This window comes from Zingiber officinale, unplaced genomic scaffold (genome assembly GCF_018446385.1).
Source record: "Zingiber officinale cultivar Zhangliang unplaced genomic scaffold, Zo_v1.1 ctg27, whole genome shotgun sequence".
Lineage (NCBI taxonomy): Eukaryota > Viridiplantae > Streptophyta > Magnoliopsida > Zingiberales > Zingiberaceae > Zingiber > Zingiber officinale.
The window spans coordinates 14,258-41,902 of NW_024589928.1; the positions used below are offsets into that span (position 1 = coordinate 14,258).

At 42.4% G+C, this 27,645-nt stretch overlaps 3 protein-coding genes across 3 annotated transcripts; 1 reads left to right on the forward strand and 2 right to left on the reverse strand.

The window, feature by feature from the left end:
* Nucleotides 1-9,246: 9,246 nt before the first annotated feature.
* Nucleotides 9,247-14,194, forward strand: LOC122037352 (proline-rich protein PRCC-like). Its single transcript, XM_042596793.1, has 2 exons — nucleotides 9,247-10,636; nucleotides 13,913-14,194. The coding sequence occupies exons 1-2, from the start codon at nucleotides 9,275-9,277 to the stop codon at nucleotides 14,072-14,074; spliced, it is 1,524 nt and encodes a 507-aa protein (XP_042452727.1). The 5' UTR covers nucleotides 9,247-9,274; the 3' UTR covers nucleotides 14,075-14,194.
* A 96-nt stretch (nucleotides 14,195-14,290) lies between these two features.
* Nucleotides 14,291-17,023, reverse strand: LOC122037351 (pollen receptor-like kinase 4). The gene is made up of 4 exons (XM_042596792.1): nucleotides 16,885-17,023; nucleotides 15,821-16,707; nucleotides 15,113-15,742; nucleotides 14,291-15,036 (listed from the first exon to the last, which is right to left on the reverse strand). The coding sequence occupies exons 1-4, from the start codon at nucleotides 16,893-16,895 to the stop codon at nucleotides 14,375-14,377; spliced, it is 2,190 nt and encodes a 729-aa protein (XP_042452726.1). The 5' UTR covers nucleotides 16,896-17,023; the 3' UTR covers nucleotides 14,291-14,374.
* Nucleotides 17,024-17,284: 261 nt separating this feature from the next.
* LOC122037344 (tRNA pseudouridine synthase A-like) lies at nucleotides 17,285-27,576 on the reverse strand (the record flags this gene model as incomplete). The annotated part of the gene is made up of 8 exons (XM_042596782.1): nucleotides 17,285-17,484; nucleotides 17,643-17,705; nucleotides 18,016-18,085; nucleotides 19,011-19,360; nucleotides 20,290-20,381; nucleotides 21,497-21,642; nucleotides 21,774-21,958; nucleotides 27,502-27,576. Coding segments are annotated over 8 exons (1,167 nt in total), but the record flags the coding sequence as incomplete, so codon positions are not given.
* Between the last annotated feature and the right edge of the window lie 69 nt (nucleotides 27,577-27,645).

A 27,645-nucleotide genomic window follows, 5' to 3' on the forward strand; every position in this document is an offset into this window, starting at 1 on the left:
AAATCGAAAAGACCATCATGTATGGCAACGACGAGTGGCGATAAAGCAATGGAGGAGGGGTGCAGACGAAACCGACACAGAGGCTCACAAATAAGAGAGTATCAAAAGCCACATAAAATCTTTTATGGAGTTGGGAGAGTTAGCCCATGGAATCTTAAAAGTAAGCGATACCTTAATAAAGAGAATGCGGGGGTAAGGGAAGGGTAAGGCGAAGGCGATAGATGCGGTGCTCGATAAAGAGTGAAGATAGTACGTGAGGCAGGGACACAGGACGACGGAGGAGAATAAAGAAGAGAAGGATTTCTATTAAGGATTTGATTCTGTTGTAGTTCATATACCCAATAATCTAACCATCTAACTCGTGATGATGAAGGCGCCTGGCGTCAGAATGCGCTATGAGAAGCCTCCATTGCCCGAGGATTATCTCAGCAAGCGTATTTACATGTATTTACGGACGGAATTTAGAGTTGAAGAAGGCAAGTGAGCGGGCGCATAACCGTAAACGGCAAGGCGGCGAGGCCACGTTATAGCTTGGCACATAGTAATCAAAAAGGAGAGAGGAAGAAGATACTATGTGGAGGAAGAGGAAGGATATTTCGTAAAAAATGTGAGAAACCAAATAGAGATGAGTACAACAGAAAGAGGCCTTCTGTGAGCCGAAAATACAAACAGGAGAGACATTATGGGAGGCGAAAGCGAGAGGCTCGAAAGATCTCCAAGTCCCAGAGCAAAACGAAAAGACGCCAGAGAGTACAATGCGCGTGCTCATGAGTGCTTGGCGACACGCATCGGTAAAGCTCTCGTGAAGTCGCATCGCACGTACTGTACTAGGTACCAATAGGCGCGCACAAAAAGGCAAGCGGAGCGGACACTAGGCCTCGTAAAGAAAGAAACAAGAGGATTAAGATGTAAAAGGAAAAAGTTATAATATTTTCGAGCAAACAAAGGCACCATAGACAGCCAATGTACTATACTGTGGGTTCATTAGGTGAGAAAAGCCAGCAAGACATCACCATCACCTTACTCGAGCTATGTATGTCGTCGCGATTGATTCCCAGAAGAGTACGTGTAGATATTACATCAAGTAGCGTAGCCGATTCTGTGAAGATCGATCTTCCGATGAAGCTCGTAAGCCGAGCGAGAAGCGCTTTCGCTGCAGCGAGCCACTAGCTTCGGCAGCAGCAACGCCAGAACCGAAGGTGCGACCCCAGGAAGCCGACGTATTTATGAAAGACGCGAATGGACACTTCAGCTCACCGAGACTGCCACCTTGGAGGAGACACAGGCTACTAAGGCTGAAAGACAGTCAGAAAATCAAATCGCTCGAAATCAAGGATCGCAGAGGAGGGCGCGAGTCGCCCGCACGCCCCATGCCCGTCTAGGTCGATCGCAGCAAAGGCAGACTAGCTGCAAAGGGCAACAAAGACAGACTGGCGTGGGCTCCGGCGCGGCATTGTGCATGCGGCCAACCTTTTGACCGGGGCTCTTGAGAGACTTTGCGTCCTGGAGAGCCTCGAGTACGATTGCCCGTAGCGAGGGAGAGCTATCGCGGCCAAGCACCACATGGACCATTTCCAGAGGCAGTCGAAAGCGAGGCTCGATGCCTCGCTAAGGCGCAAGGTCCCGTCAAGCGGTCGGGATGCATCTTCAAGCTCGAGCGTGCGAGAAGTCCCGATCGATAAGTCTGCATCAAGATTCCTCAGGCGGGAGAAGGGAGGGGACTCAGCAGTACTTCGCAGCGTCTACGTTTCCGGGTACAAGGACACTCATGGCTCCCGTCACATGCGGCATATACACCGGTAGAAGTACTGGGTTCACACATAAGAGGAAGAAAAGAGAACACGCCAGCCGAGAGAGCGAAGCACGAATACGCCAAAGAACAGGCATAATGGTCACCCAGGAGGGCATCAGAATATTGATTGCCAGCACCGTCGTGTCGATTGCCGTGTGTGTCATTGCAAAGAAGTAGGATAGGCTTATCAGTATCAAGCAGGCCGGATAATCGCGATGGGCAGGGACCAGTAGGGCTCACCCCCAGTGGTTGGAAGTCGCTGGCTGAGAGGCATGTTAATGTTCTCGCCATGGATAGCGAGCCGAAGTGGAGCTCAGAGGCCAGTGAATCAGCCAGTGTCACGAGGAGCAGCTAATCGAGCCGCTAGGGCAGCTAATACTCCGAGGTAAGACAAGATCAAGGAGGCGGATGTAGTGTGCACGCCATCAGTATCAGAGCCTCCGGAGGGCGAGTTGCCTCTTGGACCTCTCGTGTATATCAAGACTGGTGAAAGTGTGAAAGACGCGCCGTCACGCTTCCAAGGAACGACGTTGAGGTCGTTTTGCCCTTGGAGTGGGCGGGGGCTTGCCCCAAGTCTTCCAGGTGTTCAGCAGGGATGATAGTTCACAGTTGAACCGGAATGTATGTGCTGGTTGTGCTCGGAGCAGTCGCGGCGGGGCGTAGAGATGGCGCCTCCACAAGCGGTTGGATTAGGATTAGCCGGAACGTCCAGCCAAGCGGCAAGACTTGGAATTAGTGAAAAAAGGGACGGTGTTTCGTTCGATGCCATCATGCATGTGCGACGACCTGCAATCGGGCCAACTATGGAAAGGACGGGGCCGACCTTGCATAGCAGCTTCCATGATAGCGAAGCTAAGCAGCCGATGAGAAAGAAGGCACCAAAAGCACCCACCGAGATGGACCAAAACGACTCTGAGAAAGCGTCTGCCTAAGACGGACAGAGGTCTTAACAGCTCGATCCGGTGCACGACTTAACACGTTGTAGTTCAGTAGAGATGGCGCGAGAAGGGAATCGAGGAAGTCGAGAAAAAAGCGCCATCGGAAGGTCCGGCTATATAAAGCAAAATAAGGAGAGACCTCGACTCTCTTGTTGTTGAAGAAGAAGGTCATCAAGAACGCGTCTGGCGCTCACGTTGTTCGGACGAGGCTCGGAAATATGGCGGATGATGGAGCCAAGGATCACGATCGTCTAAATTAGACACCAAGGGACTAAGATGATGGTTCAGCATGCTAGAATGAGAAGGCCCCCAGCGAATACCAATCCCGCATCACACGACTCTAACTTGGAGAAAAGGATGGGAGGAAGCGAAAACGACGATCCTTAAAAGCGATGATAAACCCTTGGGGGAGAGAAGATGTTAGCGGGTGCAGCCGTCAAAGGAAACTCATCATTGTTCTTGATTCGTGTGAGCAGTGTGGTGTTAATCGGAGAAATGTAATGCGCTAGTATCTGAGAGTCCTTACCATCCATGACCGTGCGTGCGAAGAAATGAGGGACAAGAAGGGTCGCGGTGCGGCGGAAGGCCGTGTGACGCGATGATTAAGAGGAGGAGGAGTTGCTGGCGGTTGTAGTTGCCGGGTAGAAGGGACGATCCTTAGGGTTTATAAAGCCCATTCATTTCTGAAACATCAGTTGAGCGCATATCCTTTTGGCAGATAGCATCAGCGCCCAGGATGATGAGAAGATAAGCTCCGTCCGCGGTGGCAAGGAGGTTTCTTGCGGCCTCTCGATTGCATAAGAGCTCTGTGATCAGTGTGTCATCGGCGAGCATTAAATGTCGGCAAGGCAAGGTAATCAGGATGCCCTCGAAGAAACATTCTTGTGAAAGGCTGGCTAGCACTAGCTACATGCGCCGGCCGCAGGTCACTTAGCTAGCCGCAGGCTTTAAAGGGTAAGGTGAATGACCCGCTGACAAGGGCTGAGATGGCGAGTGGGTCCTCGATTTCCTCAGGCTTCAGGTCGAGTAGCTCAGTGGATAGCCTCGATCACTGAGCTGGGCGCATATCCGAGACCGGTCACTATAAGATCAAGGCAACCGGGTGCCCAGAGGGTTGAAAAGTAAGTTTTTCTCCCTCTTCCATTCTTAATTCTAACTTGTGCGGCGCAATGCAATGCAGAGGGATGAGCCCGACAAATAATAGATATAACGTATGGAACATTGAAATGTGAAGGCCGAGGTCGCTGGCGAAGCAATTAGATGATGCATCTAGGCCTGGTAGCCGGTCATATCGAGGGTCTCGACGGACGCCTATTACATCGCATCTTATCGCGCGCCGCCTCGTCTGTCGGTTCTCTGACGATCCGGTGTCCTGGATGTGCCGGGCCGGGGTGTATTGTGCGGTATTATTACGCCACCGGGATCACATCGTCAACACATGGCTCCGTGGAGTAGTGTCTCTGCATATGCACTCGCCCAGGCGGTAGATCTGAGTCAGGTGCTCCCCACTCTCCGGCCCCATCCACACACGGAAGTTTGCTACGTGCTCTCACAGCTGCATCCCTGAGTGATAAGCAGCAATATAAGAGCTACCCGCTCACAGAGCTCACAGACCACACCCACCAGCTGCAGGAATTAAATAAAGTGAGCCTCTCTGCCGTAGTGAAGGGGTGGGTCTGTAGCAACCTCACTACCTCAGTGAGGTATAAGTGAGCTCTGGCCCAACAATTCTGGCCCCGAATTAAAAGTGTGTGAGCCCTGACGTCAGTCAACGCTTTAGGCTGGCCCAGAGTCGAAGGTGATAAGAGCTTTCGGCTTCTCCTGGCTTCATAGGCTCCCATGCGAACCTTTCGGCACACGTGATCCGAGGCCACAACCACCTAGGCGACACCTCACTCTCACAGGTCCGCCTCGGCATCAGCTGATGTCCCATTCGTCCAGTTATAGTGAGTGCTCCGCAACCGCTCCGCCAACCACGACGACACGTGACCAGTATCTCTCGCACTGCGCCCCCAAAGTAGCCACGCACGTGGTGCATACTGCATGGCGACGCCTAGTGACAGTCGTCTCCATAGGACGTTTGAGCAGATTACTCCACCTCACCCTTGTGCAGTCTAGACGACCTCTGTCGTAGCTCCTAAGTCTGAGGTTATAAGTGTGAGCCGTCTCCGTAATGTGCGGTCTGACCATCTCACTGCGCCCTGAGCGATGAAGGTTAGTGGCTCGTGTAGCACCAGTTAAAAGCACCTGTGTGCTTCGCGGTGGCAGATTTGAATATAGCACCTAAACGAGCTGACCGAGCTACACACCTCATAATCGCTTGCGAAGTTCCGCTCGCTACTAGTAGCGGGAGGATGCAGGGATCAAGCAACCTCCTAAATCCTTCTGAAATATAACACCGACTACTTTTACGGGAGAGGGAGATGTGTCTCACTTGGAGGAAAGCATTTTCTATAATCAGGTCACTCAAATGCTGTTTTATGTTTTATGCGTCATACACGTCGTGATCTGTAGGGATGCGAGGTAGGAAATACTACTCCTAGGATGGCGATTTATGATTATCAGGTCTCATAGTGTCAATCGGGTTATTAGTTCATTACAATTTTAAGTCTTAAGCTCTATGTCGGTTTTGTTATCTCAAATTCACACGTGAAAAAGAATCATGAAGCAATTCTTAACTTTTACCTATGAAACAGTTTCTAAAAATACTTGCTAGATGAAAATTGAGCAGGAGAAACTGGGCCAAAAGGGGACGAAGGGGATGAAAGCATGACTGACAATCTGATCAATAAGAACCGAGAGGACTGACGCCGCCGCGACTGCCGCTAGTGCTAGTGGTGCAGGCAACCTTTCTGCTGAGTGAGGAACCCCCCTGTCAGTGTGATCCGAAGATTGGGTGCAGATCCGACATACGACCGATCACAGCCGCTGATGACACGGAAGTGATGGTGCGCGTGTGTTATCCTCGAGAGCCCGGGAGGATAGCCCGCGCTCTCGCGTACCATACGTTCACGGAGACCAAGTTGACGCAAGCGTACCTACTGTCTGCCTCTTCCTCGCTCTTCACATGCTTTGTGATGCTCTCTTCTTCCATGGAGGTCGTGGACAGTCTTGGTGATCGTCTTCCAGCGACGCGATCTCGATCACGACACCCTATTTGCCTCCTTCTCGAGACAAGAAGAGTTCACGTTTCGTAGAGTTGTGGTTGGTCAACTACCGAGAAGAGGGGAGAGAATGAATGCATGGGAAAGGTTATGGCTAACATGGTAACAAGCGGTAGGAAGAGAGGTGCGGATAATACATGGAGAAAACTCTTACCTTTGGCTCCTTATAAAGAGGAGAGGCCTGTAGCGTCAATATCAGCACACTTGGGCGCGTTCAAGCTACCACCGGGCGAGCGGCCATAAAGGAGGCATGGTATCAGACAGCGTAACTTCGAAGGATGAAAGCACAAAGATTGGTCAGAAAGCACAAAGGTTGCTCACGCACGGACTCGGGTCAAAAGTGCGAGAAGCACTCTCTTTGCATATGTGAAGCCTATGGCGTATGCATTATGTGTGGTGGTGTGAGAGAATACTCGACAGAGGGTGGCTGACTCTCCCTCCTTCGACTAGACTTGAGAGGGAGGCTTGTGATGCTAGTAATGGAGGGGCCCATGAGGAAAGGGTTGGAAAAGTCAAGGCTATGTGCGGTCAAAGTCGATAGGTGTGATGGCGTGGTAAATCATGGCACCAATGCGGTCACTGTTAAGAAAACAGGTCTGGGGAAACGATAGCAACAGGCCGCAAATCGAGGGACCGACGCTGGTCCGATTTAGCGCAGGCCAAGCAGCAAAGGGAAGGCGGCGGCAGGGAACGAAGCCTGAGCCTGCGGCACAGGGCTCACAGATCAAGGGGCATCGCACTGCCACGACACGTTGCCCATCTGCTGTCGCGAATCGTCACCAGACCAAGAATTGAGGCATCAGACGGGGTATAGAGCTACCGGTCGTCGTCGGCAAGCGCTCGTCACTAGCTCCGGCTGACCTCATGGCAAGCGTATCCATTGTCGTGAAGCTAGTGATTTGACAGACAACTCGGGCAAGAGTACCGCAGCAGTGTGACGAAGATAGTGTTCTGGTACAGAAGCGAGTCAGAGGCGAGTTGGAGCCGCGAGTCTGCAGCGCGAGTGCCGCAGTGCGATTATACACACACGAGAAAAATGGCGGCGAAGGCGAGGTATAACAAGGCAGATAACGAGGCACCGTGCTTGCTCAGCGACATGCTAACACGAGAGTAGCGACTAGACTCCCCCACTACAGAAAGTACCACCGACGTAGCTTGCCGGTTCCACCACACCGGATGCCGATGGCGCCGAGGTGCTAGATTACAGTTGGCGGACTCTACCGCCACACACTAGCCACAACGCTCAACTTTTCGGGGATGGAAATGAGTGAGGGGGATGTCACGAAGGCTGTTCCCGCGGCTGATCTGGCACATTCGCTTCGCTCCTGTCTTCGGGAAAAAGGACGAGCTCGAGCCCGTGATGGACCGCCTCGCTACCGGGGAGGGATGATCCAGCTCGGAGGCCCTAGCGTCGGAGGCACGGTGAGGGCCTCTCTAACGGATCAGATCCGTGCGCAGCCGGCCCTAGCAGCCAGCACAATGTCCAGCCGCCCAAGACCTCACGATCTTAACTTCATCGCAACCATCGGGGACACTCCAGACCCGACCTCGACTCTGAAATTTCTCCGACGGACCTGAGTATGATCAGCGTGTCAGATTTTATCTATTTTCAAGAAAATTAAGGTGATGACGATAATAAAAACATTATGGAGGAGGGAGGTGGAGAAAAAGATAACAAACAACCAAGTGTCACGAGTATCGAGTCGAACACTGCCCTCGACTGGGGAGTGAACAATTAACGGAGGATCTATAAATAAGAGCAGTAATTGTTTAAGCCTAGCGGCGACACAGACAACAAAGCACCCGGTCGAAAATGAGAACTATAGATAATACTAAGTATCCAGTCAGTCAGATTTGCAGCCTCCTTCGATTATACTTGAGGAAGACTTATGATACGTTGATAAAGATGACCCCTCCCAAGAAGAGGGTCAAAGTAGGGAGGACTAGTTGACGTGGAGGTTAAAGTCAAGCGGTTAGAGTCGCATGGTCGGATGGACCTAGAATTGTTGGTCATGTCTGACCGACAATCAGACGTGAAGTGTCGACCGAGCCTCCAGAATAGTCGCCCTTCACAACTTGTAGACGAGATTTGAAACTAAGTACTAATTTATCCGGCCCACTACCTCATCTGATCGGACATAAGGGCCGATCAAACATATCCTCGATAAAATGAAGAGTTGAGTGAAAAACGAATTACTGATTAGATTCTGTAAGGCCAAGTTGGCGATCTCTCGGTTAATTGACCTATAATGAGACCTATATATCTGTCATATCATCCTCTTTTAGAAGGTTGTGCAGAAAAGGACAAAGAATTTCTCACAGGTAAATCATCTTTTAAAATCTTTTAATCTGTTAAATCACAGAAATTTATGCGTTCATTTAGGAAAAGGTGACAGAAGCACTTTTTATGGTATGTTCTTTCTTAGGAAAACTTTGAAAAATGCTCCTTGCTGTAATTCGCTTTAACTATTTTCTTCTCCTCAATCAATTACTGACTTGAACATCCCTGTGTTGCAGACAGCGCGAATTCTTTATCAAGTTAACAATAGAGTCACGCCCACAACTCACCGTCTTCACCCATCCCGTCTTCATCCATTTTGAAGAGGATTGTAGTTAATTAATTAATTAGGTCGAGCAAAACAAATTTGAATCAATAGAGTTCAATTTATTGAAATAGGAATTAGATTACTCTCTGTTTACAAAAGAAATTAGGAAAAATATATAGATACAGCCATATCACTTTGATCAATTATCTAACCAATTCACTCACAATGTCTGACAAAATCAATGGGAAAAAAATTCAAAATCAGATTTTTTTTTTTTCCGTTTAACCTATAAAATGAGAAGAACCAGTGACGGGCGAATCAGTGGAGGGAAGAGGAGATGACGAGGCGGCGCGAGCAGCTAGAGCAAGAGTAGTTACGCTTGATCGTCCGGCTGAGGGGGAGGCAGCAGAGCCACCAGGAGCTCTCGACGTCGGCGGCGATGACGGCGCCGCCGCAGTAGGGGCAGCTCCCTGGCGCTTTCTCCGACCACAACTCCACCTCCTCCGCGCTGTAGACCCACCTCACCAAGCACATCGATACGTATCGTCCTCGATCTTCACGTTGCTTCTCGTAGCCCTTCCTCCCTTCCTCGATCTCGTTATTGTTTATTTATAGGGAGAGCAGAGCGGCCGGAGAATTCCAGAGTGTTCTGTTCATGCGACTCTGCGCATACTTGGAAGATTCCAGAACGCCGACGTGGAACGACCGCTGCAGGACGCTCAAATTCCAGGTGGTCCAATTTGGAAAAGGACAATTTGTGTCATTTGGCCCATTTAAACTCAATCTATTTGGGCCCATTTAAGGGCCCATAACCAAGGCATAAACTTGGGGTCTATGGCCGCCTCCGCGTCCATCCCTTGCCTTCCTTCCCTATCGATGGATTCCTTGGTGGCCAACTACGCTTCCTCCGACGACGACGACGGAGAGGAGCAAGGCGGAGCCGAAGGCGAGGAACAAGATCCCGATGTCTCCGCTTCCGCTGTAAAGTTTTTCCGATTACCTCCTTCCAGAGCACCCTCCTCGTCTTCCGTCTTCTCTTCGTCTCTCCCTCCTCCCGGGTTGGCCTTCGTCCTGCCTCCCTCCTCTTCGTCTTCCGTCTTCTCGTCTCTACCTCCGCCCAGATCCCTCCCTTCGGATATTGTACCCAGCCATCTTGGCGAAGTAGATGGCGAGGTGGGCACCACCCCTTCTTCTACCTCCTTCAAAGCTCCGAGATCGGTCTTTTCGGCTCTTCCTCCTCCCAAGCTCCCGTCACCCTCTTTACGTTCTAGTTCCCTCCGTCTTGGCGAAGACGACGACCATGAGGAAGAGAAAAGCAGGGTATTTTCCACGGGAAAGCCTTCCTCTACCCCGTTCGCATCTCAAAATTTGAAATTCTCGTCTCTTCCTCCGCCTAAGAAGTCGTTCTCTTCTTCATTGTTTTCTACCATTCCGCTTCCAAAGTCCGAAAAATTGGGTCCCGAGAAGTCCATGAATACCTCCTCCTCTGATCTAAACCCTAATAGGGGTGTCCAATTTAAACTCCCTCCTAACCCATCTGCGCTGAACAGTGGGAAATTTGATGAGGAGGAGGAGGATGTCAAAGGGAGGAGCAACGTGAAGGACTCCTCTTCTAGTGTTCCAAAGGCCTCATCCTCGTTGTCTTTTTCATGGCTTCCTGCCCCAAAAAATACTTTCGGATCAGTGCCATCTTCGGGCTCAGCTTCGTCAAGGAGATCCATCGTGGACACAGATGTCAGTGCGGACAATTCTGGTGGTTTTGCCTCTGTGCACGAGAGTAGTTCTGTAGGGTCCGGGGACTATCAGGCTTACAATGGTGGTTTGATTGCTGCACCTACTGAAAGTGCCAACGATGAGACAGCATATATGAGTATTTCAAGTAATGGCGCTGTTGGTTGGGATCAAACTGGGGCGGAAGGAACAGCTTATTCAGGATTTGATGATAATGTTGCTACTTCGTATTGGGATCCAAGTTATGGAGGAGCTGCTGAATATGGGAGTTATCAGGGGAATTGGTCCGAATCCACTGCTTCAGTTACATCTGATGTTCCAGACATCGGGAAGATTGCTGGTAAGAGAGGGAGGAATGAGATTCCTACGGAAATTATGGAGGTGAAGCAAGATGAGTTGATGAAAAACAGACCTAGGCAGGACCAGACTAAGCTGACTGGGATAGCTTTCGGGCCATCTTACCAGGTTGATATTCTGCCAACCCCCTTTGTTGTTTTAGGAATAATGTGCCATAGCTTGCTGAATTTAACTTATTATCTATATGTTTCATTAGTGACACTAGATCTCACTAGATAGTTTATTGTATGTTTTCTTTAGTTCTACTGAAACTGAACAAACTGGCTTTCCACTAGCTGATACTGTAGTTTCACATGTTAGATTAATTTCTATAGTTATAATGACTATAGACCTTTTCTTTATCTATGTAAGACTACTTTCATGTGTACTTGTATTATGGAACAATGCTATATCGTCATGTGTAGTCTATAAATTCCTCATTTATTTAAAATATACCATAAACATAAATTCTTCATGTGCAGTATATAAATTCTTACATTTATTTAAATATATCATAAATAAAAACAAGCAAATTCATCATGTGTAGTCTATTTCTAACAATTATAGTGGGGATGGAATTTATAAATTGACTTGTTTTGGAATAGGCAATTGAAGATTTAAGGAACACTTGATTAGATCTGCAAGCATTTGTTAATATGTGATATTGTGAAACATTACATATGCATTATTGCCATGTGTATAGTTTGCATAGATTTGAAACAATATGGAATCATATTGCTTTTTAGTTGGATGAAACATAGAGGATGAAACGGTGATCAATTCCTTGTTATGTGAAAGAGAGGGGAAAAAAAAGGAAATAAGAAGGAAGGCTATTCCAAGTCTCCTTGGATTATCATCTGAAGTTGCGTGTAGGTGGTGATAATGAGGCTGAGGGTTACATGATCTGTAACACCAATATTTTGCTAATCCTTACGAGTCAGGCAATTGGTGGGTGATTATCCTTACATCCTTCCCAGTAGTCATGTGGGAAAAAAGTATCTTTCTACTCCTATTTCTGTCTCTACCCACCTGAGTAAATGCAGTCTTAAAGAAAGGATCGTGAAACCGTGAAGTCATCAAATGGTATCCATTGTGTTGTTATTCATCTATGGATCCTTGCCATCAGTGTGACATTTAGACATTGGTTGTCAGCCTACACTAACCTTCATGATCATTTAAATCCTCTAATATTGGCCTTTAAGCTTGTTGAGGCTTTCAAAAATGTCAATCCAGCAACAAAAAAAATAAAATAAAATAAGCTCAATCCAGCATGGATAAGTCATTCCCTTGCTATGACTTTCCCAATGAAGAGTTCATGGTTTTGGAGAAAGGTCCACATTGGTATGGAAGAGAATACACTGCTCTATTAGCTGAGTGGAGAAATAATCTTTTGAGGTTTTCTGGACTTTGGAAATTAATATGGTGATCCTTTTGTATATTGTTGGTTCTGTATTTTTTTTCCCAAGTCAATGGAATCATTCCTAGAGCAGTAAATGCCTTAAAACCCTTGATTTGCAAGTTAGTCATGTTATGTGTATTTGGGGCTAACTTCTTCAGTGCTTTAGGTGTCCCTCCTACTGGATTTTAGTGGGCGATAAGATTATATTTTCTTGCACAATCCGTGTATGCACTTCTGTTGTCTTAATTTATATGGTAATATTTCATGGTGGAATTTCTCCACTTTAAATTGGAAATTTTAGTAAACTTAATCATAGCAATAACCATCCGCCCTCTGATCTACATTTGGATTCATGTTCTATGAGCTTTTATAGTAGAAAACTTTAATGAGTATGAAGTAGTGATGTGGTATTTCTTAGCTACCTATTTAGTATATATCCAGCATATAACTTCTTGAAGTTCAGAATGGTGTAAGCATTCAATATAGGATAAAGCAAGTCATTAAGGAGATTAAATAAGTTCTAGAACAGTACTAATTATGAAAATCTATTTAGTTGTCAATCCATCATCTAGTATCATACAGTTGATGAATCAATATATTTAGTTTTAATTTGGAAGGCAGTTGTCTGTTACTCGGTGAAATACCAAATTTAGATGGTAGACAAAGAAGTTTTTTCATAATTAATATACAACAACAACCGAACCTTATTCCATGGGGTCGGTTATATAGATCTTTTTACACTATTGAGCTCTATCTCCTACTGTATCATCATTTATACTTAAATAAATTGTATCTTATTTTATTGTTGCTAATCAAGTCTTTTTTAGTGTTATTTGTTTGATATGCGTATTTGTCATAGTTTCACTTCTCCTAATTGGAGCATTTATTGGTCGTTACATACTCATACCATCTTAAACGTATCTCTCAGAATTTTCAAACTCAAAAGCTATGACTTGAACTGTCATAATCTTGTGCCAATTCATTTAACATGACGCTAATAACATTGATATAATTGCATTACAAAAATGTTTACTACTTTATTTTAGGTTAATTTGTCAAATTCACACTAGACAAACCATGTGGAATTCAATTTGTCTATATTCATGATATAATTTTGTTCCGAAATTCATAAATTAGAGAAAGGACTAGCTTTTTAATTTTTTGCAAGCAACGGCCTAGTTTTAAAGCCATTAATTATTTGTGATGCTGTGTATTAATTGTGACAATACATGCAAAATCACTGCCAGAACTGTTAAGAAGTTCGCTCTTTACATCATAATTCTTGACAGTTTTCCCTAACAAACACCATTCTTGTTTGTCATCTTGTTTTTGCAGAGTGATGTTCTGAAATTCAGGAGGTATTGCAACAGCAGAAGATTTGTGTACGTTAGATTTATATCTCATGCATCTTAGTTCTTTTGAACCCATATGTGGAAGCCACAAGCGGGTTTGAGTGTCGATTTCATTTTTTTATAAAGATGACATAAAGAGGAAGAGAAAAAAATGTCAAATGGTCAAATTTAACCTAAAATGACCATTAAATGCTCCCATTGGAGCTGATCTTGGCGGCTCTAGGTCATACTGAGACTATCAGGTTGTCATGTATTGCAACGGACATTTCCATCGAGACAAAATTCATATGCACTGGTATTGCTATGGGGTGGTACACTTTGTCTAATCTTTTGATGATATGGTTCAATTAATTGCTAAATCCTATATTAAAAAACAATTGCGTTCTGTTTAGAGTGTAATGTGAGCCAATCAAGTTTGGTTTTATTGACACATCCGTAACTACCTACCTTACATAGATGGAGTTGTTTTGCTAGCAGGTACCAGCATTGTTCTTAAATAAATAGAGGTTTTAGCTAAAATCTAGACTTTGAATCGTCTCTGATCAAGTCGATGACAAGCACAATATTACCAGCACTTCTGAGCATTTTTGCATATTTTGAATAAACTACAATAACATCCTGTCTAATGTGCTTCTATCTAAACATGCAATGCAGCCTACTTCTTCGGGCAAGGGGAAGCCCACAAAGCTGCATAAGAGAAAGCATCAGATTGGGTCACTGTACTTCGACATGAGGCAGAAGGAAATGGAACTCGCAGAACGCCGTTCCAGGGGTCTTCTCACCAAAGCAGAAACGCAGGCCAAGTATGGTTGGTGATCATTGTTCTTCCTTAGATATGATCTTTAAGAATGAATGTTGGTTAAACGCTTGCTGCTTTTACGACAGTGTGCTGCTTTTATGCAAACATGTTTGAAAAAACAAAAGTATTTTAGTTCATGAAGCTTGGCTTCTGACATCAGCTCGCTTCTCCCACAATTTCGATCCTACTTTTATACTTGCTGCCTTTTAAAGGAGATTGATGAAAACGAAAGGAGAGAGGTGTAATAGGAATGCACAATTCAGTTTAAAAAATGCCGTCGTTTTCAAATTGTATTGAATTCAGTCACTCCTAATCAATTATCTAGATAAAGAAAGCTCATGGCCGGAGACTGTTTTTGAGGAATATTGTTCCCTCTCATTGTTGTTTCTTAGACAGTTATCATTATCATCATTCTCCTCTCCTTCAATCAACTCTTCAATCTTTTCAAGTGCAGCCTTCAACTCCAATCTCTCTTCAACATTCGTCTCACAGCAAGCCAGTGCAAGGTGCAGTAACTTGGACATCTCTCCTTCTTGCTTCTTGTTCATGTTCTTGTCAAACACCTCGCCGGCCGGCTTCTCCTTCACCACCGAGCTCACCCAGCTGACTAAATCGGCGCTGGCGGCGTCTCTCAGGTATGTGGCCGGGAACTTGCCGGTGAGTATCTCGAGCACGAGGATGCCAAAGCTCCAGGCGTCGCTTTTGCTGGAGGGCTGGCCGCGCCCGGCGCACTCCGGGGACTTGTAGGCCACCATCACCTGGGAAGCCGTGGCCTTGTTCATCACCGGCGCGAGGGCGTAGTCCGTGAGCAAGGGCTCCAGCGACGGGTCGAGGAGCACGTTGGAGGACTTGAGGTGGCCGTGGGGGAGCGTCAGCGTCGGGAGCTCCTCGGAGAGGTAAGCCAGGCCCCTTGCTATCCCTTTGATGATCCTTAAACGCGCCGGCCAATCCAACACCGGAGGTTCCGGGCCGACGTTGCCTGGACAGACAGTGATTGAGCAACGAGTTCGACAATCATGATCGAAATTGGATGCGAGATTTGAGCTTCGATTCACCGTGAAGCATGTGCGCCAAGCTTCCGCCGGGAACGTAGTCGGTGATGATCAGCTTCTCCTCCTTGCGGTAGTAGTAGGCGACCGGAGGAAGGAGGTTACGGTGAGACAGCCTCCCCAGCCGCCCAATGTGTTCTTGGAAGTCTTCTCTCCCCACCGCATTCATCTCCGTGAATCTTTTGACGACGACGGCGGGGCCGTCGATCAAGGAAGCCTTGTAGGAGGAGCCGAAGTTTCCGCTGCCGAGCACTTCGGCGGATGCCTGGAGCAAGTCCGAGAGGTCGAAGTTCCTCCTCTCCTCCGAGACGAATGACAGCTTCCCCTGTTCTTTCTTCGGAACCTTCTTGCTCCCCCCATAGCGGCGCTCTGTTATTGCCGCTCCCGCTCCGGCCTGCACACCGGCGGCTTTCAAACGATCGATGGTTTCAGCTTCGCCGGACTGAGGCTGTTCGGCGGCTTCTTTCTGCAATCGGAGGCGATGGAGGAGGCAGGTGATGAGCATGATGAGTAGTAGCAAAAGTTTAATTGAGATCAGGATGACGCCGACGATGAGAACAGGGGAGAGCTGCTTCTTATCGGAGTACGACGGCGAGCATACAACTGCAAGAGGAAGGCCGCAGAGATTCTTGTTGCCTGTTTGATCGAGAGTGAAGACGGTGACAAGAATTTAGGAAAAGCCCGCGAAATTGCTAGCGTTCGAATGGTAAGAACCTTGGAAAAAGGTGGTGCTCATGTTGGCGAGACCGGCGGGAATCGGGCCCTCGAGATCGTTGAAGGCGACATTGACGAGGTGGAGGTCCGGCTGCCACAGCGGTGGAATCTCCCCCTCGAACATGTTCCCGTCCAGACCCACCTCCATCAGCTTCTCCGGCGAGATGAGAGAGCTGGGGATCTGGCCGGAGAAGTTGTTGCGCGAAAGCCACACCTTCTTCAGCGCCCGCATCGGCTGGAACAGATCATCCCTGAGATGGCCGGAGAAGCGGTTCCCCGACAGGTATATGGACTTGAGAACCGGCAGCTTGGTGATGTCGGGCATGCCGCCGTCGAAGCTGTTGTTGATGAAGCTGAGGTGGCGGAGGCGGGGGAGGTCGGAGAGGAGTCCGAGGTTGAGCGAGCCGGCGAGAGCCATGTCGTTCATCAGGAGCGTCGACACGTGCGCGTCGTCGTCGCAGAAGACGCCGGCCCAGGAGGACGCGAACCGCTTGGGGACGCAAGGGTGGTCGTCGGCGGCGCCCCAGGAGGCGAGCGCAGCGGGGGTGCTGCCGCCTCCTCCGGCGGCGGAGAATGAGTCCTTGAATTGCAGGAGAACGTGGCGGTCGTCGGCGGGATGGAGGCGGAAGAGAGAGAGAATGGCGGTGAGGAAGTGCAGAGGCCATGGCAGGGCATCGCCGGCCATGGCGTGCGGTGGGCTAGAGCGGTATCGCGACGGGTGGTGGAAAAGGGGAGGGGGGTGGTGGCAGGGTTGGACGATGGCATGGTTGACAGTGGGGGGAGATAGAACAACCGCCAAGAATAGGGAGGGAAAGGAGGAAGAAGAGGAGATAAATGGAGGGAAGGCGGTAAAACGCAGCAGGGGTAGGAGATGGAGGAGTTTGACCCTGTCAAAATGAACAAAACATGAACAAGTTCATACTAATATAATCGAGTCAAGTGAATCAAATAGTTTAAATGATTATTTAGGTTGGTCCGTCCATCCTATCAAATAATTTAAGTTGGTTAAATTAAAATTTTATCAATCTAAATAAGAAGAGGAAGATTAAGTAACAGAGACTTACTGCCCAGCCATGATTACGAGAATCGCACCATAGCGAGAAGTCCAGAAATATTGACCACCGAAAGTAGTTATGTAGTAGTTACTCTCATTTCTTTATGCATCAGAAATAACTGCAATCAGAGTGCAAATATTCACAGATACTAAGGGCCCTGACTGAATTATATGGAAAATAACAGTTAGAAAATATATATATATATATATAGACATGCTACAAAAAAAATGTCGCTTAATTTTACAACAATTTGTATTCTCTTTCATTTTGCCTTCAGAAGATGAAAAGTCCAGAATTGAGACGCACGAAACTGGTCCAAAGAAGCTACATCAAACTGCTGGCGAGTCATTAATTTACTACATCAGGAGTTCAATTAGCAACAAAACTCAAGAAGAATTGGAGGGGGAAATAAGTTAATGAGCCTCATCTAATCAAGCAAAACTTTTCTTTGAATTCTCCATAACCGACATTAAGAAGACAGAGACCATCAGGAGGGGCAGGAGGAGCTGTAGCACGCCTACATGTAGCATCCATCAGCTTAATTAAAGCATCATCATCCGCACCAGCGGCTGCCTCTCTAATGGCAGTTGCCACGAGAACACGAACCATCTGCAACGAAAAAAATGATAATCCCAAACTCTAAAGCAATAAGGTATATAATCTGATGGTATCAACTAAAAGAAACCTAACATTGTCTAACAAAATCCCTGGCATATATGGGCATCTATTTTCCTCAATATTCAGAAGTCAGCATGAACAAAGCGTACCTTCCTCAGGAAGCGATTTGCAACAAGCTCCACACACATCACCCTTTGGCAATTTTCATAATCCTAGAGAAGAAAAGTATGCTCTCGTTACATCTTAAAGTTTGTAACAAGTTTTAGTTGTAAAAATAGAAACTTATAGCCACCACATATAAGTGATCATAGCATGACGTATGAAGAATAAACCAGTTAAGTGCCCATCTTAATCCAATGGCATATTCCAGCAAACTAAAATCAAGATCACTCATATATCATGTGCGTAAAGAGCACGAGTGGCCTTGGCATGTTAACTCAAGCAATTTACTATGAGGTAAATCAAATGAAGAAGAATTTCCAGCTAGTTATATATACAATCAGATATGAAAAAAAAAATAACCTCAAGGTTGCAGCGGATTTTAGTTTCTGCAGCACGAGCATGAAACATAAAGCACTCTGTAGCAGGTCCACTACAAGAATAAAGTCATAAAGAAGAGAACAATAGTCATACATGTATTACAATAACATCTAGTATGTATATAAAAAACAGCAAAAATCATTTAAAGTAAATAGAAATTGCAACTTATACAAGCAAGAATATATATCTATATCTATATATATATATATAGAATCAGCACCACCATTCTTGTTGATATTTGGACTAGTATAAGGACTCTCATGATGAAATTACTTTTTCAAAAATAAATAAATAAATCAGGCTATTAGATCCGAAACAGAATCTTTCATATTAAATTAATAATCAATTGTTCTTATCCATATAGGTGATGGGGGATCATCTATAAACATGATCTACTTGCTTAGGGTTCTCCATGGTTGATCATGGCAGGTGGAGCTCAACGAGTGTCAAATTAAATTGCCTAATGACCAAAAGCAAACGCAAGCCCAAGGATGTCAATGACAAGATGATTCTGCAGAGATATGTTTAATATTCAAGTATAATTGAATAGTACGGTTTGGATATACATGCAAGATGATGACTAAATGCAAGAATGGACGCAGAAATATGTTCTTTAATAATTGTGTAATTTGACAAGGATGATTTGCTTTATAAATGTGAGAAGTGAAGTCAATCTAGAGCAGTCACAAAACAGAAAGAACATTACTGCTGCTCCAAGCTAGACTAGCAGTTACTAAAAGTTGCAAAAAATAAATCCTAAGTTCATATTTAAAGTCAATTAGAAAAAAAAAAAAAAAACCTAATAAGAAAACATGTCATCCAGTGATATCCTTACTAAACCACACACACCTTAAGCACACTTCCTCTCAATCACTTTCATTCCATATGGCATCTTTTGTCCTTAGAAAAAATATTCGGTCCATGTCAGAGCCTGTTTCATTTAGTATTATTATGTGATAAAGAATAACCCCTCTAACCTGCTTCTTGAAGCTTTTGTATCACGTGCAAACATTTTGTATGATAATGACTTTCCTTCAAGCTGTTGTAGGAGTTGGTCCACCTTGCTTATACTAAAGCTCCTTGGTTTTAATTCAGAAATACCTGGGCAGCCATCTTCATTTAGATGGGAGAAAGTTAATTGCTGCTCTTTCTCAACTGAATGGTTTTCCTGCAGTTCATTCATCTGATCATCCTCACACCCAATGGAGCTATTTGACCAGTGCCCTTCAAAACACCTTGTGATTAATTCTTCATTATCATTAAGGGGAAGAATGTAAAAGTATTGCCTCCATGTAGCTGCAAAATTGGGATGAAATACACGTGAAACCTGAAGACGAATGTTTTTCCATCAGAAAATTAAATATAGATACAATACCGAACGAAGCCTATTAATCAGATTTTAAAATGTGATTAAAAATGGATCTTTCCTAGGAATAAAACAATTTCCCACTTAATGGAAAAGAAACACAAAAATGAAACCAAGAAATGTTAAGGTATTTACTCATGCTGAAGAATAATGACCACTAAAATAGAGACAAGCATCTAGTAGGTAAAGGTTGAGAAGCAGGATGTTCACAGAAGAAGACACTTAACAGGATTAATTTGAGAAGATATTATACTTGTTCTGATTAGATTATCAGTAACCTTCATAATTTCTCTTCATTTGTCACAAACTTAAGCATCCTGTGCTATCTTCAATTTGAGGGAGAGTTCAGAAGACTATATTCAAGAAAATTTAACTCTTTTGAAAATAAGAATAAGATCAATTGTCAACTTTAATCTAGAGCACTGCATTGTTGAAGTCACAACTCTTGCACTAGTAATACTAGTAGGTCATCTTGGTTAGAAGTCTTAGCCAATCTTGTTTTTCTGAGTGAAAATTTACTATTTTCTATAACCAGAAAAACAAAAATCAATGTCTATGCTGAAGCCCTACATATAAGAGTAACTTATCTTTTATTAACCGATGGACTTACTCTTCTCAACAGGCTTCAAACAACTACAGATAAATTATCAATTCACAAGCTATATTTAGAATGCATATAGGAATGCTTTCCAAAGTACTTTTAGGCCTCAAAGCACTTTGGAATGCCAATGATAACATTATATAATAAACTTGCTCTATACAGCATGATTCAAAGATAATTACCAAAGTAAACTCCTTTAGCTTAGACAACACAACTTTAGCTTATTAATATAAAATAAACCTTAGTCTCTGACTACTTCAATCAGTGATTATAATATAAAGAAACCTACCCCAGTGACTTCCAAAGCTCTAATCTTTCCTGGAGCTACTTCATTGATGCTATGCATTATATCGCCACAACTGACATCCTTTCTCCAGGTATCTAGTTAATTGCAAAAGATGTAATTAAGCAGATATAGAGAATAAGTTTGCATTTCTATGATTAAAAAGTAAAATCAACTTTCATCTCAATGACAAATAATATGATTCTATAAATGAAAATCCATAAATCATCTATTCGAATAGAACAGCAACAAGTGTGCATCAAAGGGACTGGTGATTCAGAGAAAAAGAGAGATCTACAGGTTCGTTACAAATGTTCACATGCATATCTGCCTACAGGAGTTCATTTGTTCCACTATTCAATGAATTGAATCTCCAGAGTCAATCGCAGATAGTAATAGCACCCAGTAAGTCTGCTTTGCGAAAAAAGAATTTTCCCTCCAATTAGTATTATGTACTGAATTATGTTGAATTGGCTGGTAAAAACATTTAAAACTCTGATAACATTTTTCATGAAGCAAAACAAGCTGAATAGAAGCAGTAAACATCCTGTTAACAAGCTACTGCCGCACATGAGCAAGCAGAATAATTTTCCTGATGTAAGTTGACAACAGCATATGAAAAACCGAACCAACTTTTAGGTGTGATGTTTACAATAGATAGACTCAGAACAATAAGCTCACATCTGGAATCATAACCAACACAAGATTTGATGGATTTCAGTGCTATAAGAGAAGGAAATTTTTATATGGTTTACCTATCTTTGAAATTAGCAACTCTGGGAACAAAAAAGAACAAAGACAAAAAGGTGGGAACAATTCAAAGAATCTTGCTTTCTTTGTACTGGAACCAGACTGCATGCCTAAATAATACTGTCCCTACCTTCTGTTCTCGAAGTGTATCATGGTTTTGCCAAACTCTATTGTACAAATAACTGCACTGCGTCTAGAAAAACTTCCCAATGCGATCAATGATTTCATTCAGCATAGTGCACTACATGCTCTCTCTCTCAAAAAAAAAAAAAAAACAGATGCCAAGAATACCATATATATATGCTTGAGAATGCAGAAAATTAAAAGAGACTCTGGAATGATATTCCCATGTACATAATTCGAAAGACAGCATGTGATTGAATACCTATTTAGGTTTAAAATAAATCAAATGATTGACAGGTAAAATGCAAAACAAATATATATGACTGTAAGTTGAACTAACAAAATGAACAAACTTGTTGCAGTGCAGTCACTCCCTTGTCTGTGCGTCCAGCAACAACAATACATCCTTCAACAGGCATGGACTTCTCTTTTAATTGCTTAGCTTTCTTCTCATCGACAAACCTGCCAAGACATTGTTCTACAACTCTGTAGAAGAAAAGAAGAAAATCATAAATAGACAAGTTGAACCACCATTGGAAGTTACAGTAGGTATCCTTCTTGAATGAAATAGCCAATACAACCAAACCACTGTGCATCATTACTGTCACACAGCTTACCCTTGAACAGTGTGCAAACCAGGCTGCTTTTGCCACCCATCAAATGACCATCCATGATATGACAAGACAATCTTAAAGGTTATTCTTTCCCACCTTCCTGTCCTAGCTTTAACAGGTTCAGTAACTTCAGTTGATATATCACGGTCACTATGAAAATCCTCCACAGTATCAGCTGGCCTATGATTCTACAGAAAAGGGCCATATATATAAATATATTTTAAGATCAACATGTTTCAACATGGATTGTAACAATAATAGTTCTTTTTTTTTCAAAAATGGATAGAAGATTGAGAATGAAGATGGGCAATGAAGACTGCAAGTTTCAACATAATAGTTATAATAAAACGAAATTCATTAGGATGCCACTCGATGAGCTCCATATAATACAACGTAGGTTGTTGATATTCAACATATGCCAAATGTAGAACTACTCAAATATCACATGAGGTTGGTCCACACACATCAAGTTGTCCTTAGCTCCACCCATGTGACATCTACTCTCTACCTAACTAGATTATACAACAAGATCTATATCCTTTGAGGATAAAAGCATAATGGATAATGGTGAAACTCATACATTCATATCCTATAAAAATGAAGAGTGCATGAACGAAACCCCCGAAAATGGTGTTATAAAAACTTCTGTCAGTATAGTCAACAAATTCATTAACTTTTTTTACAGTGAACTATTGTACACTGGCTGAGCTAAAAGAAAAAAGTCTGACTCTATGTGTGAATTTTGCAAACATGTTATTGGGATAGCGACTAGAGTTGCCACATCATGGATAAACTAATTAATTTATATTACTTATCAAATAAATTAACTAAATTAAATAAACCTTAAGAAAAACAGTTGAATTTTCCTGGTAGAAAGTATCAGACAGTATCTTAGCAAGAGGATTTAACTGAGAGAAATGATTTCTTATTTTCTTTCATAATAATTCATGAGCATTAACTTGGAAACAAAAACAATCAGTATTCAATTTTGTCTTCTTTAGGATTGGATCTATTACATCATTCCTCTGATACTCTCATATCTCTATTCTCTCTATATCACTTCCCCTAAATTCTTTGGCATAGGAGCATTTTCATGATTTGTCCTCAATAATTCTTGCATCTCCATCTGTGCATCAGTAAAGACGACCAAAATACATTATTCTTGCCTACTATATTTTTCTATAGGATGATATTTTTTCATCTCAGCTCAAAATATCACATGAAGTTAAAACTTTATCATACAGTACTCCTAGATATTATGCTCATTTAACAAACATAATCATAATAGAGCAATAGCATGCATGGTACTACCTCATATTTGTATGTCCATTTAAATATATTTTTTTTAATTCTAAATATTCTTTGCAAAGGAAAATGCACTAGTAAGTTTAGAACATTGGAGCATCAAAATGCTAATTCTGAATAGAAGGAACAAATATGAAAAGCTATGCGTTTGGTTCATAGTTGGTTCACTCTATGTCGGTTATCAACAAAAACTTGTTTGGTTTAAGGATTCTGCAGTACTGTTATCGATCCGTTAAAAAGGGTTATAACCGGTTGTAAAACCTATATATACGCCGGCACCCGATACGCCGATAAGAAAAACATAAAAAGAGAAAATTTTTTTTAATATAAAAATGTAAAAAATAAAAAATTTTTAAAAAATTAAAAAAAATGTAAAAAAATTTTAAAAAAAGATAATATTAAAATTTAAAAATATTAAAAAAATAAATTAAAAATAAAATTTTAAAATTTAAAAAAAATATAAAATATAAAAATATAAAAATAAAAAAAAAAAATTAAAAATAAAATAATTAAATAAATATAAAAACATTAAAATATTAAAAAACAATAAAAAAATAAAAACATTAAAAAAGAAAAGTAAAAACATTAAAAAATAAATAAAAATAAATAATAATAATAATAATAATTGTTGGTATAGTTGGTTTTATCTGATAGTAATATTAAACTATATCATTAAAACCTTCAAACAAACAATGGCAGTCACCATCAAAGTTCTTCTCTAGGTAGTAGTCACAGCTCTTATCCACAGAGATATCTCATTTATGGTTGAAATTTTGGAATTTAAGGTTCAATACCAGATAAAATTAACATAGTAATCTAAACAGATAGTAGAACTGAATGGACATGAATTTTAAGATCAGTGCAAAAAAAAAGACATAGTGGACAAAAATGATCCTAGGCACCTTGTGTTCCACATATGGAGCAGGCGATCATAAGCATGGTATGATAGACACCACGCTTTGACCCAGTTGTTTATCAGGGATCTTGGCAATAATGAGCTCTTCAAAATGGCAGGAATGGTTTCTACTAGCACCTCAAACTAGAATGGAGTATCCTTCCTATGGATCCATTGTCTTGATAAATTCTATTTGTGTAAACTTACTAGGTATAAACTGTAGAATCATAGGAATTAGTTTCATCAAATTATCCATCACAATCTACAGTATTTGATCATTGCTTATTAAAAATTTCCCATCTTGAAATAATATTTTGGTTGATCCCCAACAAACCAAATTAACATATTAATTAGCACATAGCATAGATCATTTATTTATTTAATTATCACCTCAATAAATATGGCAAGCAAAGAAACACATTCGCAAGTTTCCAAGCATAGAAATCTTTGTTCCATGCAGATCTCCATATTCTTAATCCTACTTTCCAATCCTGCAGCTCGCCGTTGTGGCCATTTCTTCTAGATTTGCTCTAACATCCATAAATTTTCATTGTTTCATTGCATATCAACACATCAACATGCTCTCTAGGTATATAGCACTTGCAGCTCTTGCTCTGGCACCATGTCGATGGTGCAAAGCTGCAAGCAAATGGTGGAAAGCAACAAAGCCCAATATTGTGCAAGGTTAGCGAGTTTCTGATTGTTGTTAAAAACAGCCTAAGAGGTTGAAGGCATCAAGGATAGAGTGGTAGGTTGGGGAATAGCGGCGACAAGGGAGCCGAGAGATAGGCTAATAGAGGATGTTTTGCAGGTCAAGAACAAGTAAGGGCGTAGAAGCCACCAATTGCAAGAGTTGGTGAGTGGAAATTTAAGTAGGAGATTATAGAAGAAGAAAAGCTTTGTGGCCATAATTATAAAAACTAGACCAGAAATATAAGCAGACGAGCTCCAAGGTCACTGGCTCAGTAGTCACACCTGTGGATCAATTGGTTGAACGGCCTGTCAACTCGGACATTGACCTGGCCAAGTTCATTAGTCGGACCCACCAAGATCTCCAAATTAAGCAGCAAATTATTGATTTTCTACAAATCATCGTTGGTGAGAAATAAAGCAAATCAACTACATCTCAATATACTAATCAAACTATTCTATAACCAATTGATAAGACAAAAACAAATTGGATGAATTACAATTTTTAAAATTACCATGCAAGTAGATTAACAAGAGCACATTAGAAAGCAAAAAAGAAGAAGAAGAAATAAGGGCAAGAATCAAAAGGGCGCTCCAAATTAAGAGAAACATCAAACGGGCACCACTTTTTCAAAAAACATCAAATGGATGCCCCATCTGTAATTTTATCCCGAAAATAATCTTGACCCAGCGCTGTTGTAGCATCTACCGGTAGCTTCTACATCGTGTAAAAGCTTACCCAGTAGTTGCTACAACGTATAGAAGCTAGCAATCAATTCTAGCCTCTACACAACCGATCATGATCTCATTTCAAATGTAGTGGGTGTGATGGAGTCCCCTTAGTTTGTTTTGCGCATTGAAATATTATTTTAACTAAGTTATTACTCTCCAATAAGAAAAATTAACATAATTTAATCACATTGTTGTAGAAGCTAGCAGTCAACTTCTACACATTGTAGTAGCTAGCGGCTAGCTGTTAACTGTTAGTAGCTAGCTTCTAGCTTCCGATCGTGATCGGATAATGTTCATTTCAAATGTAGTGGGTGTGATAGTATCCCCTTAATTTGTTTTGCTCATTGAAATATTGTTTTAACTAAGTTATCACTCTCAAATAATAAAAATTAACATAAGTTAATAACATTGTTGTAGAAGCTAGCAGCCAGCTTCTACACATTGTAGTAGCTAGTTGCTAGCTTCTACACGGCCGATCGTGATCAAATAATGTTCATTTCAAATATAGTGGGTGTGATAGAGTCCCCTTAGTCTGTTGTGATCATTGAAATATTATTTTAACTAAGTTATCACTCTCAAATAAGCAAAATTAACATAAGTTAATTACTGTTATAGAAGCTAGCAGCCATCTTCTACACGTTGTAGCAGTTGCCTGCCAGCTTCTACACATTGTAGAAGCTGGTTGCCAGCTTCTACACATTGTAAAAGCTAGTTCTTAGCTACGTGATCAAATAATGTTCATTTCAATTGTAGTGGGTGTGATGGAGTCCATTTGTTTAGTTTTGCTCATTGAAATGTTGTTTTAACTTGGTTATCACTTTTAAATAAGCAAAATTAACATAAGTTAATCACCTTGTTGTATTAGCTACTAGCCAGCTTCTACACGTTGTAGCAGCTAGCAATCATTGCTACACGTTGTAGAAGCTGACAGCCTACAACCTAAATCTTAAAATTGGTCCAGGGGTATTTCAAATAGTGTACTTTAAATGGGGGGCACATTTGACTTTAATTGAAAAAAGGGCGCCCATCCGATGATTTGTCAAATGATGTACATCCTTTTGATTTTTGCCTAAAAAGAATGAGTTTAATCTTTAAACCATAAAGAAAAGTATCAGCAACCCATGATGAAGCCTGTATGGATCTACCTCTAAGCTGGTACATCAAAGTTGCAGTTAACGCAGCTACACAGCAAATTAAAGTGGTTCGAAATTGATTATTGCTGCCCTATTTAGTCCAGCACCGATCTACTTAATCACTATAATATCCTATCCTTATTACTGACCCATCAATTCAATTTAGAATCTGAGTCCTATTTCTCAATTCTCAAAGTTCAGTTTCAACTCAATCCTAACTTTCCATCCAATTATGCTTCCACTTCCCAATTCTAAATGGTCATCTCAACTCAATTCTCAATCCACTGCCGCAAAAAATGTTTAAACTGCAGCAAATATTGAAATAAGTGAATGTCACGTGTCATATACATGGAAATCCCCAAGCAGCTTCACGGGCTTTAATATATAGGTATACAATGGTTGTTGATCAAAATGGAAATTCATATATTCAATATGGATGCTTTCCGTTCACATAGCTAATCTGATCATGCTAATCTTGCATCTCACCAAGTGAAATTTATCCAAGGAATCAATTGAGGACCAGTAAATAAATGGCTAAGTTTTAAGGTATGTGATAATAGTCCAAAAGTTTATTAAATATTCCTGGAGACTAAAATGCAAACAAGTCGGTCGAATAAGCGAATTCACTGCAAACTCGAGCTATGGATTTGGTTTTCTCTTGTTCTTCTCAAGGAGGAACCTCTAGGTAAAGTCTTGAAGGTAGAAGACGACATAGTCTTTCCTACAGTTCTAGACCAATCACATCAGATCAGCTATCAGAGAACTAATGAGAAGAGAAGTGGAGAACTTAAAAAGGGTAATGGTGCCGCTACCACTGCAACCGAGAAGGTAAAGGAGGAAGTAGTTAGAAAATTCAATCTATCGAGGATAGGATCTGATCCGCGTGCAATGAAGATGCCAACCACCAAGCAATTACAAAAATGAACAATTTGATAAGAAAACTAATATACACAGTAAAATGCTAATAAAAAATAACCTTATGATCGATCACTGGAGGCGTGGAGAAGAGGAGGACCGATGGCGGTGACGCCGGCGATGGGGGCGGGGCGGAATGTCAGTAGGGTTACCAATCAGATATAGTTAGAAAAATTGAAAACACTCAAATGTCAAATATGCCCCT

What these genes read in the sequence shown, in the direction of transcription:
- LOC122037351 (XM_042596792.1), bottom strand. An exon ending in GAGCACCACCTTTTTCCAAG is followed by an intron (nt 15,743 to 15,820) that starts GTTCTTACCATT and finishes TCGATCAAACAG; the next exon opens with GCAACAAGAATCTCTGCGGC. An exon ending in CTTGGCGCACATGCTTCACG is followed by an intron (nt 15,037 to 15,112) that starts GTGAATCGAAGC and finishes CTGTCTGTCCAG; the next exon opens with GCAACGTCGGCCCGGAACCT.
- LOC122037352 (XM_042596793.1), top strand. Translation starts at nt 9,275, where the DNA reads ATGGCCGCCTCCGCGTCCATCCCTTGCCTTCCTTCCCTATCGATGGAT. An exon ending in CTTTCGGGCCATCTTACCAG is followed by an intron (nt 10,637 to 13,912) that starts GTTGATATTCTG and finishes CATGCAATGCAG; the next exon opens with CCTACTTCTTCGGGCAAGGG.